At 36.5% G+C, this 15736-nt stretch overlaps 1 protein-coding gene across 5 annotated transcripts in view; it reads left to right on the top strand.

Annotated features, from left to right (window-relative positions):
- The window catches only part of SCAF11 (SR-related CTD associated factor 11), a 73234-nt gene that overhangs the window by 12591 nt on the left and 44907 nt on the right, over positions 1–15736 (top strand). For 3 of the 5 annotated variants that reach the window (XM_032347968.1, XM_032347969.1, XM_032347965.1), the window contains exons 2-3: positions 6635–6690; positions 14092–14173. In XM_032347968.1, coding sequence (XP_032203859.1) covers positions 14113–14173 — 61 coding nt within the window. In that variant the 5' untranslated portion in view covers positions 6635–6690; positions 14092–14112. Of the gene's footprint in view, positions 1–6634; positions 6691–14089; positions 14174–15736 lie in introns of those variants that run through there. The other 2 variants (XM_032347967.1, XM_032347970.1) reach the window with 2 other exon arrangements.

The raw sequence follows: 15736 nt of genomic DNA, 5'->3' as shown, positions 1-15736 counted from the left end.
TGATAGTCTTTACTTATAAAACATTTTCAGTTTAACTCATATTAGTAAAATTGACCTTATTTGGTTTTGTTGTTCTTTGAATTTTAATACACATGTAGGTTTTTATTACCATCACGAGTCAGGATTCAGAATGGTTCCATTACCTCCTAAAAGTTCCTTCACACTATCTTTGTAGTTAAACCCTAGTCAAACCCAAGTGACAACTAATCAAAGAATTCTTTGTCATTACAGTTTTGACCTTTTGAGAATGTCATATAAATGCAGTTGTGTAGTATGTAACCTTTTGACAGTGGCTTCTTTGAGTATATTGCCTTTAAGATTCATTCAAGTTGGTGAGTGAAGTGCTAGTCCATTCCTTTTGTTTTAGACTGAGTGGTATTTCATTGCATGGCTGAGGGTACCATAGTTTATTTTTTGTTAAATCTAGTATGTCAGTTTGTTCTTTTCTTTTACTATCTTTGTCTGGTTTTACTATCAGGATAATGCTGGACTCATAAAATGAATAGGGACGTACTTACCTTCCATTTTCTGGAGGAGATTGTGTTGAACTGTTGTTATTTCTTAAAATTCACCAGGGAAATTATCTGGACCTGGAGATTTCTTTTCTTTTCTTTTTTTTTTTTTTTGAAGACTGCAGATTTAATTTCTTTAAACAGTACAGGTCTATTTAATGCTGTTTGCTAGAGGATTTTTATTGATTTTTCCTTTCAAAGAATAGGCTTTTGGTTTCATTGATTTTTTTTTTTCTGTTTTTCTGTTTTCTATTTCATTGATTTCTGCTCTCTAATTCTTTCCTTCTGCCTGCTTTGTATATCTTTTTCTTTTTTAAGTTTTTTAACATAGAAGTTTATTTGAGATCTTTTCTGATGTAAATACTTTGCAGTTATGCTTACCCTGCATCTCACATTTATAACTATGGATATATTTGGATTTAGTTCTACTATTTTATTTTTTTATTTTTTAGAATGAGAGCACATGCATGTGCAAGGGGGTAGGGAGCAGAGGGAGAAGGAGAGAATCTTAAGCAGCCTCCATGCTCTTAGTCAGGGGCTTGATCTCACCACCCTGAGATCATGACGTGAGCAGAAATCAAGAGTCAGATGCCCAACTGACTGAGCCACCCAGGCGCCCTCATTTTATGTTTTTGGTTCCCTCTTTGTTCTTACGTAATCTCTTTCTTTGGGATATATGAATGTTTTTTAGTATTCCATTTTAGTTTATTGTGTTTTTGCCTATATATCATTTTTTTAGTGATTGCTCTTAAGGATTATAATACATACATTTATATTTTCACAGTTTCCTTAGAATCAGTATTTTATCACTTCAAATGAAATATAGAAACCTTATCATCATGTCGGTCCCTTTCCCCTTTATGTTGCAGTTGTCTTGTATACATCTACATCAACAGGAAATCTTACTAGAAAGTGTTATAAAAATAAAAATTAAAAAAAGAAAGTGTTGTAATATTTGCTTTTCATTGTCAGATATGTTTTAAAGAATTCAAGAGGAGGGTAGTTAATTATATTTATTCAGGTATTATTTCTGTTGCTCTTCCATCTTCACAAACCCAACTATGGTGTGTCTAGGCATGGATTTCATTATCCTGTTTGGGGTTTGTGAGCCTCTTGAATTTGGAGGTTTATATCTTCCATCAAATTTGGGAGTTTCTGGCCATTATTTCTCTTCATCTTCCTTTTTTTCTTCATTGAACTCATTTTTTTCTCCTTGGGCTCTTGACATGAATGTTAGGGTTTTGGTGTTGTCCCAGGTCCCTGAGGCACTAATATTTTTTTCAATGTTTTTTCTGTTGCTCAGATTGGGTAATTTCTGTTGATCTGTCTTTAAGTTCACTGGCTTTCCATTCGGCTATTAAGTCTGTCCTGTGTATTTTTCTATTTCAGTTATTGCATTTTTCAGTTCTGAAATTTTCATTTGATGGTTCTTTATATTTTGTGGGTTTTTTGTTTGTTTTTGCTGTGACTGTCTAGTTTTCCATTTGTTTCAAGAGTATTTGCTCTTGTGGAGCATTTTTTTTAACCTGCTTTAAAGTCTTTGTCAGATAATTCACCCAGTGCTCTAAGATCTGTGTTATCTCAGTGTTGTTCTCTGTAGGTTCTCTTTTTCCCACAAGAGTTTGAGATTTTTTTGTTCTCTCTGCCAAGTAATTTTGGGTTGTGTTTTGGAGATTTTGAACATTGTGCTTGAATCTTAGTGTGTTGCTTAAATGCCGCAGAGACTTGATGTTTTTGTTTGGGTAGGCAATTGATTCAGTTAGGTTTTAGGCCACAATTCTAACCAGCTTTCTTCAGGTTGTAGTTTTATTTTCTATTTTTATTTTTTTAAAGAGTTTGTCAGAGAGAGAGAGCCACAAGCAGGCAGAGTGGCAGGCAGAGGCAGAGAGAGAAGCAGGCTCCCTACTGAGCAAGGAGCCTGATGCGGGACTTGATCCCAGGACCCCAGGATCGTGACTTGAGCCAAAGGCAGAGGCTTAACCTACTGAGCCACCAAGGCGTCCCCAGATTATAGTTTTAATCTCAGTTCTGTTTTCAAAACCTTTGTAGTACGTTTGGGTTTTTCCCATAATGTGTATTACCCACTAGCCAATCTGTGATTTGCATGGGGGTTTATCCTATATTTTATTTTAATCTTCATAGTCTATGATATGCTGCTTAAGGTTAAACCTGTAGATGAACAGCTCAGGGGTGAGCTAGTAGTTCACAAACAATTTATAAGTTACTTAAACTCTTAACCATCTTTTATGCTCATGGTGTTTTCTAGATCCCTTGGAGACACCCCCCCTCCCCCATCCTCTGGCTGGAAATCCCAGTCTCATTTCATTAATTACACTGTGGTATATATTTTCTACAATTGCATCTGGAGGCAAGTGACAGGAAGACAGGAGGAAAATTGAGATTAGTCCAGTTTCTACAGTCAGTGAGGATGGTACCTTTCCCTCAGAGTTTTCTGCTGGCTCCAATGCCTGCCACTGTTGCAGCTGTCACCACAGGATTGCTTGGGAATTGGGTCATGGGGAATGAGAAACAGAAAAAAAGAGATTTCCCTTACTCTTTCTAAGCAGTTAGGAGACCCCTTTTCCACTCTTTGGTCAGAGACAGAGGGCCTTTCCTGGAGCTTTCTCTTTTGCTACTCTTTCTCTCTTCTCCTGTTCAGAACAGCTTTTTGGGTTTTAGGTTGCATTAAGCCCAGGCTGGGGGCAAAACTAGATGGGAAAGTCATGAGCTCACTACCAGCCTGAATATCAGATTCTGGCCTCTTTCTCAATCCACCTGCTGTTACTTACTTTCAAAATTTCAATTAGCTGCTCCATTTATTCTGTCTGGGTTTTATAGTTTCAGTCAGTGAGATTAACAAGGTGGAATGTGCTTACTCCATTTTACCCAGAACCAGAACTCCAGTTTACTTACTGCCACTTACAGAATGCAGTGGCAACTTTGAATCTCCTTATTTCATTTATATATGGTTTATCAGTAACATTTTTTTAACATGTAAGAATGCGAGCCCTATTTTTTTTTTTAATAAGATTTTGTTTATTTATTTGACAGACAGAGATCACAAGTAGGCAGAGAGGCAGGCAGAGGCAGGGGCGGAGGGAGAGGCTCCCGGCTGAGCAGAGAGCCCGATGTGGAGCTCGATCCCAGGACCCTGAGACCGTGACCCGAGCTGAAGGCAGAGGCTTGAACCTACTGAGCCACCCAGGCGCCCCCAGTGCAAGCCCTGTTGAGGAGATGATACTACATTAAATGTAAAAGGAAATAGGAAAAATAATTTCTCTTTTAGAGCATAGTCTTCATGAACTCTAATCTTCCATAATTATATTACATTTGAAAAAACTGTTTTCCTATTTTCAGTTTAGTCTACGTTTTCTGCCTGAGGATTTGCAGTTCCCTTCACTTTGGAAACTTTTTTCTTTAGTCATTTTAACCTTTTAAAAATGATTTGCTTAGGGGTGCCTGGGTGCTCAGTTGGTTAAGTGTCTGCCTTTGGCTCAAATCACGATCTTAGGGTCCTGGGATTGAGCCCTGCATTGGGCTCCCTACTCAGTGGGGAGTCTGCTTCTCTCTCTTCCTCCTCCCCTCCCCCTCTCATGTTTGCATACATCCTCTTTCTCAAATAAATGGAATTTAAAAAATAATTTTCTTCTAAATAAGTTATTGGTCATTGTAGAATTTAGTATGAGGTGATATGCTTCATATTAGTGGACTCTTGGCTTTCACTCCACAGGAATTTTAGAGACATTCTGAAGCACATCTTCACTTCCTAGATTGATATGGGAAGCTGATTTTATTTTAAGACTGATAAGTGTAGATGACTTCATCTTTTCTATTTTCAGTTTCTTTGGTAAACAACAAGATATAAGATTATTTGGTCATCAGTGAATGGTGCTTGGAAAACAAGCTTTTTTCTGGGTGTAGGCCCAGGATGAAGGGCCTGATTCAATCAATAGAATATGAAAGATTTCCAGAAATTCTTGTTGTTGATCAGCTGCTGACAGGCAACCAAATCACTGAAAATCTTATCAAAAACTAAATTAGGAAGTAGTTCCAGGGACTGATTGTACAGTAGTAACGGAAAGAAGAGCATGTGTCTTATCTGTTCAGGCTGCTATAACAAAACACGTGGCTTATAAGCAGTGAAATTTATTTCTCAGAGTTCTGGTGGCACAATGGTTGGGTGAGGGCTCTTTTCCAGGTCACAGACTTTTCCTTGCATCCTCATGTGGTAGAAGGGGCTTGGGATCTCTCTGTAGCCTCTTTTATAAGGTACTAATCCCATTTATGAGGGTTCCACTTTTATGATTTAAGCACTTCCCAAGGGCCCCACTTAACACCATCGCCTATTCAGCATTTTAACATGTGAATTTGGGCGGATGCAAACATTCAGACCATAACAGCATGTAAATGAGTTCACTAAAACTAAAATTGGTTGAAAGTCTTAGGTTTCATATCCATTTCAGTTTTCTTGGTAGTTATAAAGGTGGGGTGAAATTGAAACTATTGGCAGAAATGAAAATTTTGTTGCTGTTTTTATAAATACATACCATAATTTGCTCGTTCTTCATTGTACTTTTTAAAAAAGATTTTATTTATGTATTTGATAGAGCACAGGTGGGCAAGGTGGCAGATAGAGGGTTAGGCGGAGGGTCAGGTGAAGGAAGAAGAGAAGCAGGCTCACCAGTGAGCAGAGAGCCTGATGTGGGGCTCAATCCCAGGACCCTGGGATCATGACTTGAGCCGAAGGCAGACACGCTTAACCAACTGAGACACCCAGGTGCCCTGCCCCGATTATTATTTTAAATGTATGGTGTTCATTTAGACAATATACTCAGATAATTGTGTGAAATATACTATTTTATAATTGTAGAAAGAGAAAAGATCCTTCTCTTTTACCAGTGTGTATGTGTAGCCATTGTCTGAAAACCTTTTTTGGAGATTAAGCCTTTATGGTGTGGGGTTGGGCACAGTGTTATCTTTTATGTTTGCCCAATGGTCATTTCCATATAGGAAGTCTAACATAGCAAGCACATCAGCTTATCTATGTGCTGTGATTCACATGTGTCCTTTCTTTTGAAAATTAAAATTGGGGCACCTGGGTGGCTCAGATGGTTAAGTGTCTGTCTTTGGCTCAGGTCATGATCCTTGGGATCCCGGAATCAAGCTCCCAACTTAGTTGGGGGTCTGCTTCTACCTCTCCTTATGCTCTATCTCACTCTGTCTCAAATGAATTTAAAAAAAAAATTAAAATTCTCACTATCATTTTTAAATTGGCAATTCCAGTTCCAAGTCCTTTAAAGATGGAAATGCTCCAGTGGTACAGAATGGTCAGGGGGTTAGAAAAATATATTTTTAATCTATTTGTTCTCAATTGGGAATCCTTTTTTACAAATGTAGATATGTTACAAGGATTTGGTGGTTATTATGTGCTCCTGTTATGTCTTGCACTTACCCCAATTACAGCACCTACTTACTGTATTGTATTATAATTGTTGATTTTTGTTCTTGTTTTTGTTCGGTATGTCAGTGCTTAAGGCCTAATGGCACCTAGAAAATAGGGGCACTGGCTAAGTATTTATTGAATGAATAAATACAGACTGTAGCAAGGAGGGGAGTCTGGTATAGGGCCTAACTGAAAGAAAGAGAGGGGGAACAAAAGAGGAAAGTGACTATTGGTTAAGTATACTTAAGGTCTGGAGTTCAGGAAGTAATTTAAATTCTAGTAGTTGTTGAATTTCTATATCTTTTCCTAAATTGTCTTTTTAGGTGATGTGGCCAGTCTATTTGTTGGGGTAGATCTTTTCTAATTCTCCGTTACTTTGTTTTCAGTTGTTTTTTTCCTATATGCTGAAATGTGACTTGTGCTTCTCTCACTAAACAAAATGTTTTTTTTCATTGTTTGCCTCCATTACCTGTGAGTACCTTCATATTTGAAGGCATATACTTAACTGTGTCAGAATGTCTTCCATTCTAAATAAAATGTATTCACTACTCAAGGCCTTCTGGAATAAATCATTTTTTATATTTAATTGTTCTCTTTTATCCTGAACCCAAGATAAATAGGGTCACAGCTGGGTGAAAGTGAAGTAAAATAGGACTAATTTTCATAATTCCCTCCCCAGAATAATTTGATAGAAAACTGATTACGTGTCTGTTCCACCTGAAGAATCTTAAAAAGGTAAGAGGGCTTGTGAATATTTCCATACTTACGAAAAACTTAAAATGGCACTCGTAGGTACTACCTTGGGAATTGTGGTTATAGCTTCACTTAACTATGTATAACTTCTTTTTTCCTGGAGTTGCCATGTTAAAACATAGAGTTTTATCTCCTATACATATATAAAGTAGGAAATAGGATGTTATAATAATCCTAGAACTATTTTCTTTTGAGTCCTAGATTTTGTCTTGCTGTGACATTTTTGTTTCCAGATAAATAGAATAAAGAACATATTTACCATATATAAGATCTGTTCAAAAAGCTATTTGGCGATTTAAATTTTGTGAACTCTTCTCACATTCTTTCTGTATGTGGGTATTCTTTGAAATACAGAAGTTTTTAAAATATGAAAATCTCATCCTAGTGGGAGTCATACAGATTAACTATCTTATACCCTGTGATACATCTAAGATCCTTTTGGGGTGGGGCCATGTTTGTGCCTGTGTGTTAGTTGTTGAGTACTTCTTTTGTCCTAGTCTTTTTGCGAAGCACTTTAAAAGGATTATGTGATTATGTAATTTAGTCTTCATAATGACTGAAGTGGTTACTACATTTATCTCCATTTAATAGATGGGGAAACAGGCTTAAAGACATTATCAAGTAAGTGGCAGACTAGTTGTGGTTTGAACCTAGACAGTTTTTTCCTAAAACCTGTGCTTAAAGGGACAGTCTGTCTTAAAGGGACGGAAGCGTACTGGTATTAAAGCTCCAGCAACAAACATGTAGGGGAGGGCTATTTTTAAACAAAAACATGTTAGAATAGCCCGCTTGAAGCAAAGAAAACTATTTACAAACTCAAATAAAATTGCGGTACAGGTAGAAAAAAAATTGGAGCATTTTGTAAGGGATTTAAAAATCAAAAATTGTAGAGCAGGACTGAGTTGATTAGCAGAGAGGCTGTAAAGGAAATAATTATTAAGCTGAAGGAGTTAATTACTTTAACCTTACTCTGAAGTGAATTAATTGAAGGCGCTGGAGCAAATATCTGTGCTAGTTTAAGCCACACTGAGAAAATAAATGTAGATAAATCAACAAAATCACATAGCCTTCAGGGGTGTTTTAAAAGGAACTCAAGGACAACACTGTAGAACCGTTGACTCAAATGTGTAATAAGTAACTGTTGTGCCAGAGTACAGGTTGAATATAGATGTGGAGATACCTATACTTCAGAAAGCTTGAAGAGCCCTCTGCAGTGAGAGACTGAGCCACATCTGTAAACTTTTTCTGGAAAGGGCCAGGTCGTAGGTACTTTAGGCTTTGCAGAGTATATAGTTTCTGTTACAGTTATTTATATTTGCCATTGTAGTGCAAAAGTCATAGGCAATATATAAAGGGATAAGCATGGCTATTCAACAAAACTTTATTTACAGAAAAACTCGGCTGGTTTTTTGAATATTGGCCTATAATAATGGATACTATCCCTCCCTGGACATCACTAAAAAATAGCCTTGGAGGATCAAATTTTTAATAGCATTGGGAAGCAGTTAATGACTTTATTTAAGATTGGCATTGAGATGAAAGATCCTGCACTGAATAGTAATGTAACATTTGCGTGTTTATTACTGCTAGACAATGTCATAAGCACAGGTTGGCCTGACACCAGTGCCCAAGTCATTAATCATGGAAATATACCACTCAGAGTACCTCCTTAAATGCCCCCTCATTTTTAACTGAATTTTTGGCACAGGGGATTGAATTTGGGGACCAGTTTATCTTGGATTAGGGGATTGGAAATAAAGGAGGAAGAAGAATAAATTATCTTAAGAGTAGTTCTGGGAGTCACTGATTCTCTGAAGACCTTAGCTGTGTGAATCAGTATACTATTTAGCATCTTCATGAAGTATGCTTGTCCTTGGCATAAGTATGCCCAGCACAGGGACAGCTCTTACTTTTTCCCAAAATCCCTTTCATTCAGTCTTGGTTCCCATTTATCATATCTGTGCCCTTTATGATAGAGTCTATAATGGCAGAATTGGGTGTGAGAGTGGGGTGGGAAACAGAGTTAAACTTCTCATGGCTTTTCATATGTCTTCTTTTTTTGTACCCCCAAAAATCTGACTACTCTTGACAGAATATTAGTAGACTTTATCAATTTAGTTGTTACTCAGGAGTGTTGATTTGTGTTTTTTCAGTCTTCTGTTTGCCTTTGTTTTTCACTTCTGTCTAGGGAAAACACAGAAATTGGGCAGTTAACACTTTTATTACGCTTCCCTATTTTTTTGTTCTTACTAGCACCAATAATAAAAATAGGGGCACCTTGTTGACTCAGTTGTTTGAGCTGCTAGCCCTTAATTTCAGCTCAGGTCATGATCTCAGGGTTCTGGGATCAAGCCCCATGTCAGGTTTTATGCTCAGCAGGGACTCTGCTTGAGGATTCTCTCTCTCTCTCTCCTGCTGCACAACACCCCCCCCACACACACACCCACCCCATGCATGCTTAGACACTAGCTCTAAAAATAAATCTTTAGGAAAAAAATAGTAATGATAATAACAGCCACTAACTACATGGCAGTGGAGCTACGATTTGATTGTATGTCTAAGTCTTAACTAGGATGTACATCCTTAACTAGGATATACCATGGACTTGCTTGAAGGACAGGAGGAAGCAAGGAGGTGGAGGTTTGAAGTGAACTGGATGTAAATGGAAGGAAACAGACTTTGAAAGAGAAAAGGATGGGGAGAAGGGAAGGATAGAAACTTTAAATGGAGTTGGCCAAGGCTAAAATGTTTAGTTTCTGTTAGCAGGAACCCCTTGTCCCTTCTCCAATTCCTTGAAGCTTGTTGTGCTTCAGCAATTACAAAAGAAAATACATTGCTAGCGTCTTAGGTGTAACTTGAAATAATTTCCTTTTATAGAGAATGGTAGTAATATCCTAGAACTGTGCTGTCTAGCATGGTAACCAGTACCACACTGGATTACTTAAATTTAAATTAATTAAAACCTAAATAATATGAAAAATTTTATTCCTTGGTTGTAGTAGCCACACTTCAGCTGCTTGTTAGAACAGTTCTTGTTGGGCAGTCTTGTTCTAGAGAACTGAGCTATCTTCTACACTACTGTTACTTGAATGCACTATAATTGCTGGCCTGGGATTCTTGCTTCCATGTATTCCAGGGTATGTGTGGGAAAATGAGTTCTGAATTCTGAAAACTGATTGGTAATAGTGCTCCTTTTTTTAAATTCCACATCTAAAAGTTGATGCTTTTATGATAAATAAAATTTGTAAATTAGGTCATTCTTCCCAAACTGATTTTATGAACATATTTGGAATAGGATTTCTAATACATAACAGAAACAATATATACTGGAATAAAAAGGGCAACTTGTAAGATATAAGTGCTTTAAGATCATTACGTTAGGAATAAAAGACTTAAAAGATACTTTAGCTTGGAAAGGTGGAGCCTGAGAAGAGATATTAAAGATTGAAATTTGTAAATTAGTCATCTGAAAAGTAAACAATTAAAATCAAGAATGAACAACCATTCTTTGAGATTCATTTTTGGTAAACCAAATTTAAAAGAAAATTCTGTTTGGTTTATAGATAATTTACAGAACTCGGTTGAACTATTAAGGAGACTAGGTAGAATATGATATGATTAAGAGTCATTAATAGTTAATATCATGAAATCAAGTTATATCTCTTTGGGTAACCACAAGAAGGGATAGTTCTGCCCACCCATAGCTTATCTCTTAAAGACCACAAATTATTGGCTTAGGACCATGGTGTCTGTATTGTATTCCTGTGTTCCTGTTACTGGAAATTTAAAGCAAAACTGGTATTAAAAACCATGAATCCTTAGATTAAAAATGAATCTAGGCAGATAGAACAAATAAGCATGAATAAGTTATAACTTTATATGCTATTGAACTAAAAGTTGTGACTTTTATCTACTGAAATGCTAAAACCCTATCATTTTGAATGAATAAACTAGTAATGTAACATAATTGGTGTTAGATACGGCAGCAGTAAATACATGATGTATTCAAGAAGAAGCGCACAACTTCTAAGAATTTGGAGCACTTGGTGTTTTAAGCAGATTTCTAACAAGGAAGGGCAGTCTGTAACTTGATTGAAGGTTTCTCAGTGATAAACTATTACTTATGTACTCCATTGCATGCATTAAAATAGAGAGGGAGTATTTGCTATAAAATGTTAATTATAGATTACAATTTATATGTTAATACAAGAATATAAGCTTAATATTCTTAAGGAAATGTGAAAACTGCATAGACTATACAATAGGGCATAAATTATTTAGCTAAGTAAAGGTATAGTATATTGCATGTTTTGAGAACTTACTAGATTTTTAAAATATGGTATTAATTTTAAAATTGACATTTTATCACATTTAATTAACTCTCAAATATTTTTTATTCTTAGGATACCGGGGGAGTTGGTGTGGTATGAATTTCCCCACATAAAGATTACTGTCAATTATCAATCATACCAGGAGCACAGTATGCCTTCAAAATCAAGTTGGGAAGTTACCTAGAGCAGTGTTTCTCAGCTTTTTACATAATCATATCCAGATCTTGATAAAATGTAGGTTCTAGGTTTAGAGCAGTACCTAAGGTATCCTGCATTTTAACAAGTTCCCAAGTGATACTGTAGACTAATCTATGACTGTCTGAATATTTTAAAGTAATCTTCTGTCTCCGTAATTCCATTATTGTAGTTGCTCAAATCAGAATGCTTTGAAATTATCCTAGAGTCTTGCTCTTTAACACATACCTCACATTCAATCTTTTTGCAAATCCAGATTGGATGTATTTTGAAAATAGCTGGAATTTGATCCCTTCTCATTGCTGCTACTCTGGTACAAGCCGTTGTCATCTCCTTCCCTAGATGATCAGTCATACTTGCTTTTTCCTTTGCCCCCTCCCCTGCTTAAAATCTTCCACTGGCCCATGTCACTCAGAAAAGCAGCCAGTGTGTGTTTACCTTAGCCCTTAAGATGTTGCATGGTCTTACTACCTGTCTGTCCTCTTACTGCTTTTCCTGTCTTTCATTCTGTTCTAGCCACACTTGCCTCCTTGTTTTTCCTTGGACATATCAGACATACTGCTCTTCACTGCCTTTGGACTTTATATTTACTGTTCTTTTCTGCCTAGAATGCAGGTCCTTTAGGTAATCCATAATTCTCTCCCTTGATTGTTTCAGATTGCCATTTCAAATTTCACTTTATCAGAAAGGCTTTCCCTAAATACCTGTATGAAAAAACAGCTTCTCCATAATTGTATGTTTATTTTATAATTGTATTTTACTTTTCTCAACATCTCAGGTACTAGATATTTTCGTGTGTTTATTTTATTTTCCCTGCTAGAATGTAAAGTCAGGAATTTTTGTCTGTCTTGTTCAATGCTATACTTAAATCATTGTGTAATAGTATACTTCCAGTACTCAGTAAATCTTTGAATTAAAAAAAAAAAATAGCCCATGAGGAAGTCACTGGGCCTCTGATTAAATGCCTTCATTGATAGTTACTCTACCTCCCTTCAGAAAAGCCATTCCATTTGAAAGTAACTGCTAAACTTCTCCTTAAGCTTTCTGTTATTCCAAGCTAAACATTCTTGCTACTTTTCCTTTTTGCATGTGATACGGTTTCCAAGGCTGTCACCAGTAGTCCTCTTCCATGGACATTAATCATTTTCTCGTTTGTCCCTAAATAAAATAGCATCAGAACTAAAACAGATGTTGCAAATATAGGCTGAGGGGGAAGTTTTCCTCTTGTTTTTGACAATCTGCTTTTATTAAGACAGACTGATTAAATTAACTTTTTAAGATTTTATTTATTTGACACAGAGAGAACACAAGTAGGCAGAACAGCAGGCAGAGAGAAAGGGCGGGGGGGGGGGGGGGGGGGGGGGGGGGGGGGGGGGGGGGGGGGGGGGGGGGGGGGGGATGGGAAGCAGGCTTCCTGCTGAGCAAAGAGTCTGATGCGGAGCTCAATCCCAGGACCCTGAGATCATGACTTGAGCCGAAAGCAGAGGCTTAACCTACTGAGCCACCTAGATGCCCCTAAATTAACTTTTTAAAGTAACTCTAATTACTGATTTTGCTTTTTAATCTACTAAAACCTTTAAATCATTTTTCCATGTGCTACTAAGTTTCTTATCTTCTGCTTTACGGTTGGTTTTTTGAACCAAAGTGTGGGTCTTTGCATTTCTCCTTATTTAGCCTAAAAGAATTTTCCTGGGCAATACATACCTTTAATGTAGAAACTAGTATGTTTAAATTATTGAAGAAACTAATAGAAAAATTACTTCATATCAATACGGGAGAATTATAATTGATGAAATTGGGGATTTCTTGTGTTGAGATATTCCAAAATGTTTTTGAACAGATCATTATAATCATGTATCTTGAATCAGTTCAAGAAAGAATTCATAGTAAACTTAAAAAATAATTTTACCTCATACACATTTTCTTTGACTAACAAATTCATTTCCTTTCCCACATTTCTCATTTTGCCTCTCATAATCATTTTCTTAGTCCTCAAGGCCAGAGTAATCTTTGACTCCTTCCCTGTATTTATTTAATCACCATATCTCAGAAATTCTTATTTGTTGATTCCTTCTTTTTTATTCAGTTCATAGCCAGTTACCCTAGCTATGTGGATCTCTCTGCTTCTGTTCTCTCCCTGCTATAATCCATTTCTGTGCTTTAGTGGCAGATCATTCTTTTAAAAGAGTCGTAATACTTTTATCATTTCAGTCTTCAGAGGAATCTGTAAGATTGGATCTAAACTTCTCAATCATTAGAGATCCATTTGTAATCTGTCCCTACTTGATTTGCATTGTTTTGCTTACTGCTTTCCTTACTCATTACCGTAATCTTCCAGATGAATTTCTTGGCATATATCCCTCCCTAGTACACACAGACACTCACACACAGACTCTCCTTCTTTCTCTCTGTCTCTCTCCCCCCTTCTCTCCCTTTCTCTCTTTCTCTTATACTTTTCTTGTCAGATTGGCCTTGTTAAATGCTATTTTACTACTTTATACTGTTGCCTCTTAAATGCAGTAAGCTCAACACATATAACCTGTCACATTCAGTGAAAACTCAGTTCAAATTGATCTCTTTTTTCCCTAAGCTCTAATTATATTTATGCCTGTACCATGAAATCTATCATTTATTCTTTGTTGCTTAATACTTACAGAAAGCTTTTTCTTTCAGTAAGACTGCTTGATAGCAAGGAGTATAAAAGAGTACTGGATTATCCATAAAATTTACTGTCGTGGCTTGTACTGTGTTCTTTTGTATGTAAAATAATTTCTTACAGTTCTGGATTTTTCATTGTTTTTCATTGATACTGGAAGAATGCAAACATAAAAACTCTCTATTATAATTCATCCTATAGGAAGCCCATTTTTAAGGAGAAATGAAGAGGAAAATTATATATACCCTAAATGTGGGTGATCAAGAGTATGAAGATACGGAAGGTAAATTTTTATCTTTTATAAAGCTTGTGTGTTGAAAGCAAAAGACTTAGTGTTTCTAAACTGTTCATTTGTGTACATTTCAAAATTTACAAAGAGTTTTTTTGTTTTCATTTATTTTCATTGGTCTTAAATTCTGAAATAAGCTTCTGAATAAGAAGTGTATACATTTTTTCCCCTCCTCCCATGACTTATTTTTGATTGATCAAGGTTTTTTGTTTGTTTGAACTCTTTTTTCTTAAATTTTTTCCCCTACTGGTTTATGAATATATTAATCTGTGTTTGTTGTTATAATCTTATGCTTTGGGTTTTTTAAATAGGTGGCATTGATCTTTTCCTCTACTTCTAAATTTAATAATTTAATATTTACTGTTAACAGTAAAAGAACCTTAGAACACTTTAACTGATCATCCTACTCTTACTTATAGGTAATAATCATCCTTTTTTTTTTTTTTTAACACCACAGATTAGTTGATTTTTTTTGTTTTTTTTAAAGATTTTTATTTATTCAACAGAGAGAGATCACAAGTAGGCAGAGAGGCAGGCAGAGAGAGAGAGGAGGAAGCAGGCTCCCCGCTGAGCACAGAGCCCGATGCGGGACTCAATCCCAGGACCCCGAGATCACAACCCGAGCCGAAGGCAGCGGCCCAACCCACTGAGCCACCCAGGCACCCCAATTAGTTGATATTTTTAAATGGATAGTATTTGAGGGGATTTCTTCTCCATTTCTTTTTCTTTCTTTCTTTCTTTTTTTTTTTTTTTTTAAGATTTTATTTATTTATTATTTGAGAGAGAGAATGAGCATGGAGGTGAGGGTCAGAGGGAGAAGCAGACTCCCTGCTGAGCAAGGAGCCTAGGATGCGGAACTGGATCCTGGGTCTCTGGGATCATGACCTGAGCTGAAGGCAGTCACTTAACTAACTGAGTCACCCAGGCATCCTCCATTTCTGTCTTTTTTCCTGAAAAAACTTGAAGTTCTTTTAGTGAAAGTCTATTAGTGGGGGCGCCTGGGTGGCTCAGTGGGTTAAGCCGCTGCCTTCGGCCCAGGTCATGATCCCAGGGTCCTGGGATTAAGCCCCGCATCAGGCTCTCTGATCAGTGGGGAGCCTGCTTCCCCTCCTCTCTCTGCCTGCCTCTCTGCCTACTTGTGATCTCTGTCAAATAAATAAATAAAAGCTTAAAAAAAAAAAAAAGAAAGTCTATTAGTGGTAAATTCTTAAGTTTTTGTATTTATTTTAACCTCTTCAGAACTATTCAAAGAGCTACAATTCTGTATTGATAGTTTTTGTTGTTGTTTTCCTCTTAGCACTTTGGGGACATTACTTAACCATTTTATGGTTTTGTTTTTACTGTCAGGAAATCCCTTCTCAGCCTAATTGTCAATCCCTTAGAGATGATCTGTCTTTTCCTTCATTTTTCTTTTTAGATCTTATTTTTATCTTTGATGTCTTTGATGTTGTACAGATCTGCTGCATTGTTTCTGGCATGGATTATTTTCATTTCTCTTGGTTACCATACTTTCTATGTCCTTTATCTTTTGGATCTTTTTTGTTTGTTTGTTTTCTC

Source organism: Mustela erminea, chromosome 6, assembly GCF_009829155.1.
Source record: "Mustela erminea isolate mMusErm1 chromosome 6, mMusErm1.Pri, whole genome shotgun sequence".
In the NCBI taxonomy this organism is placed as follows: domain Eukaryota; kingdom Metazoa; phylum Chordata; class Mammalia; order Carnivora; family Mustelidae; genus Mustela; species Mustela erminea.
Note: the sequence above shows the minus strand (reverse complement) of the source record. Positions and strands in the feature narration are given on the sequence as shown.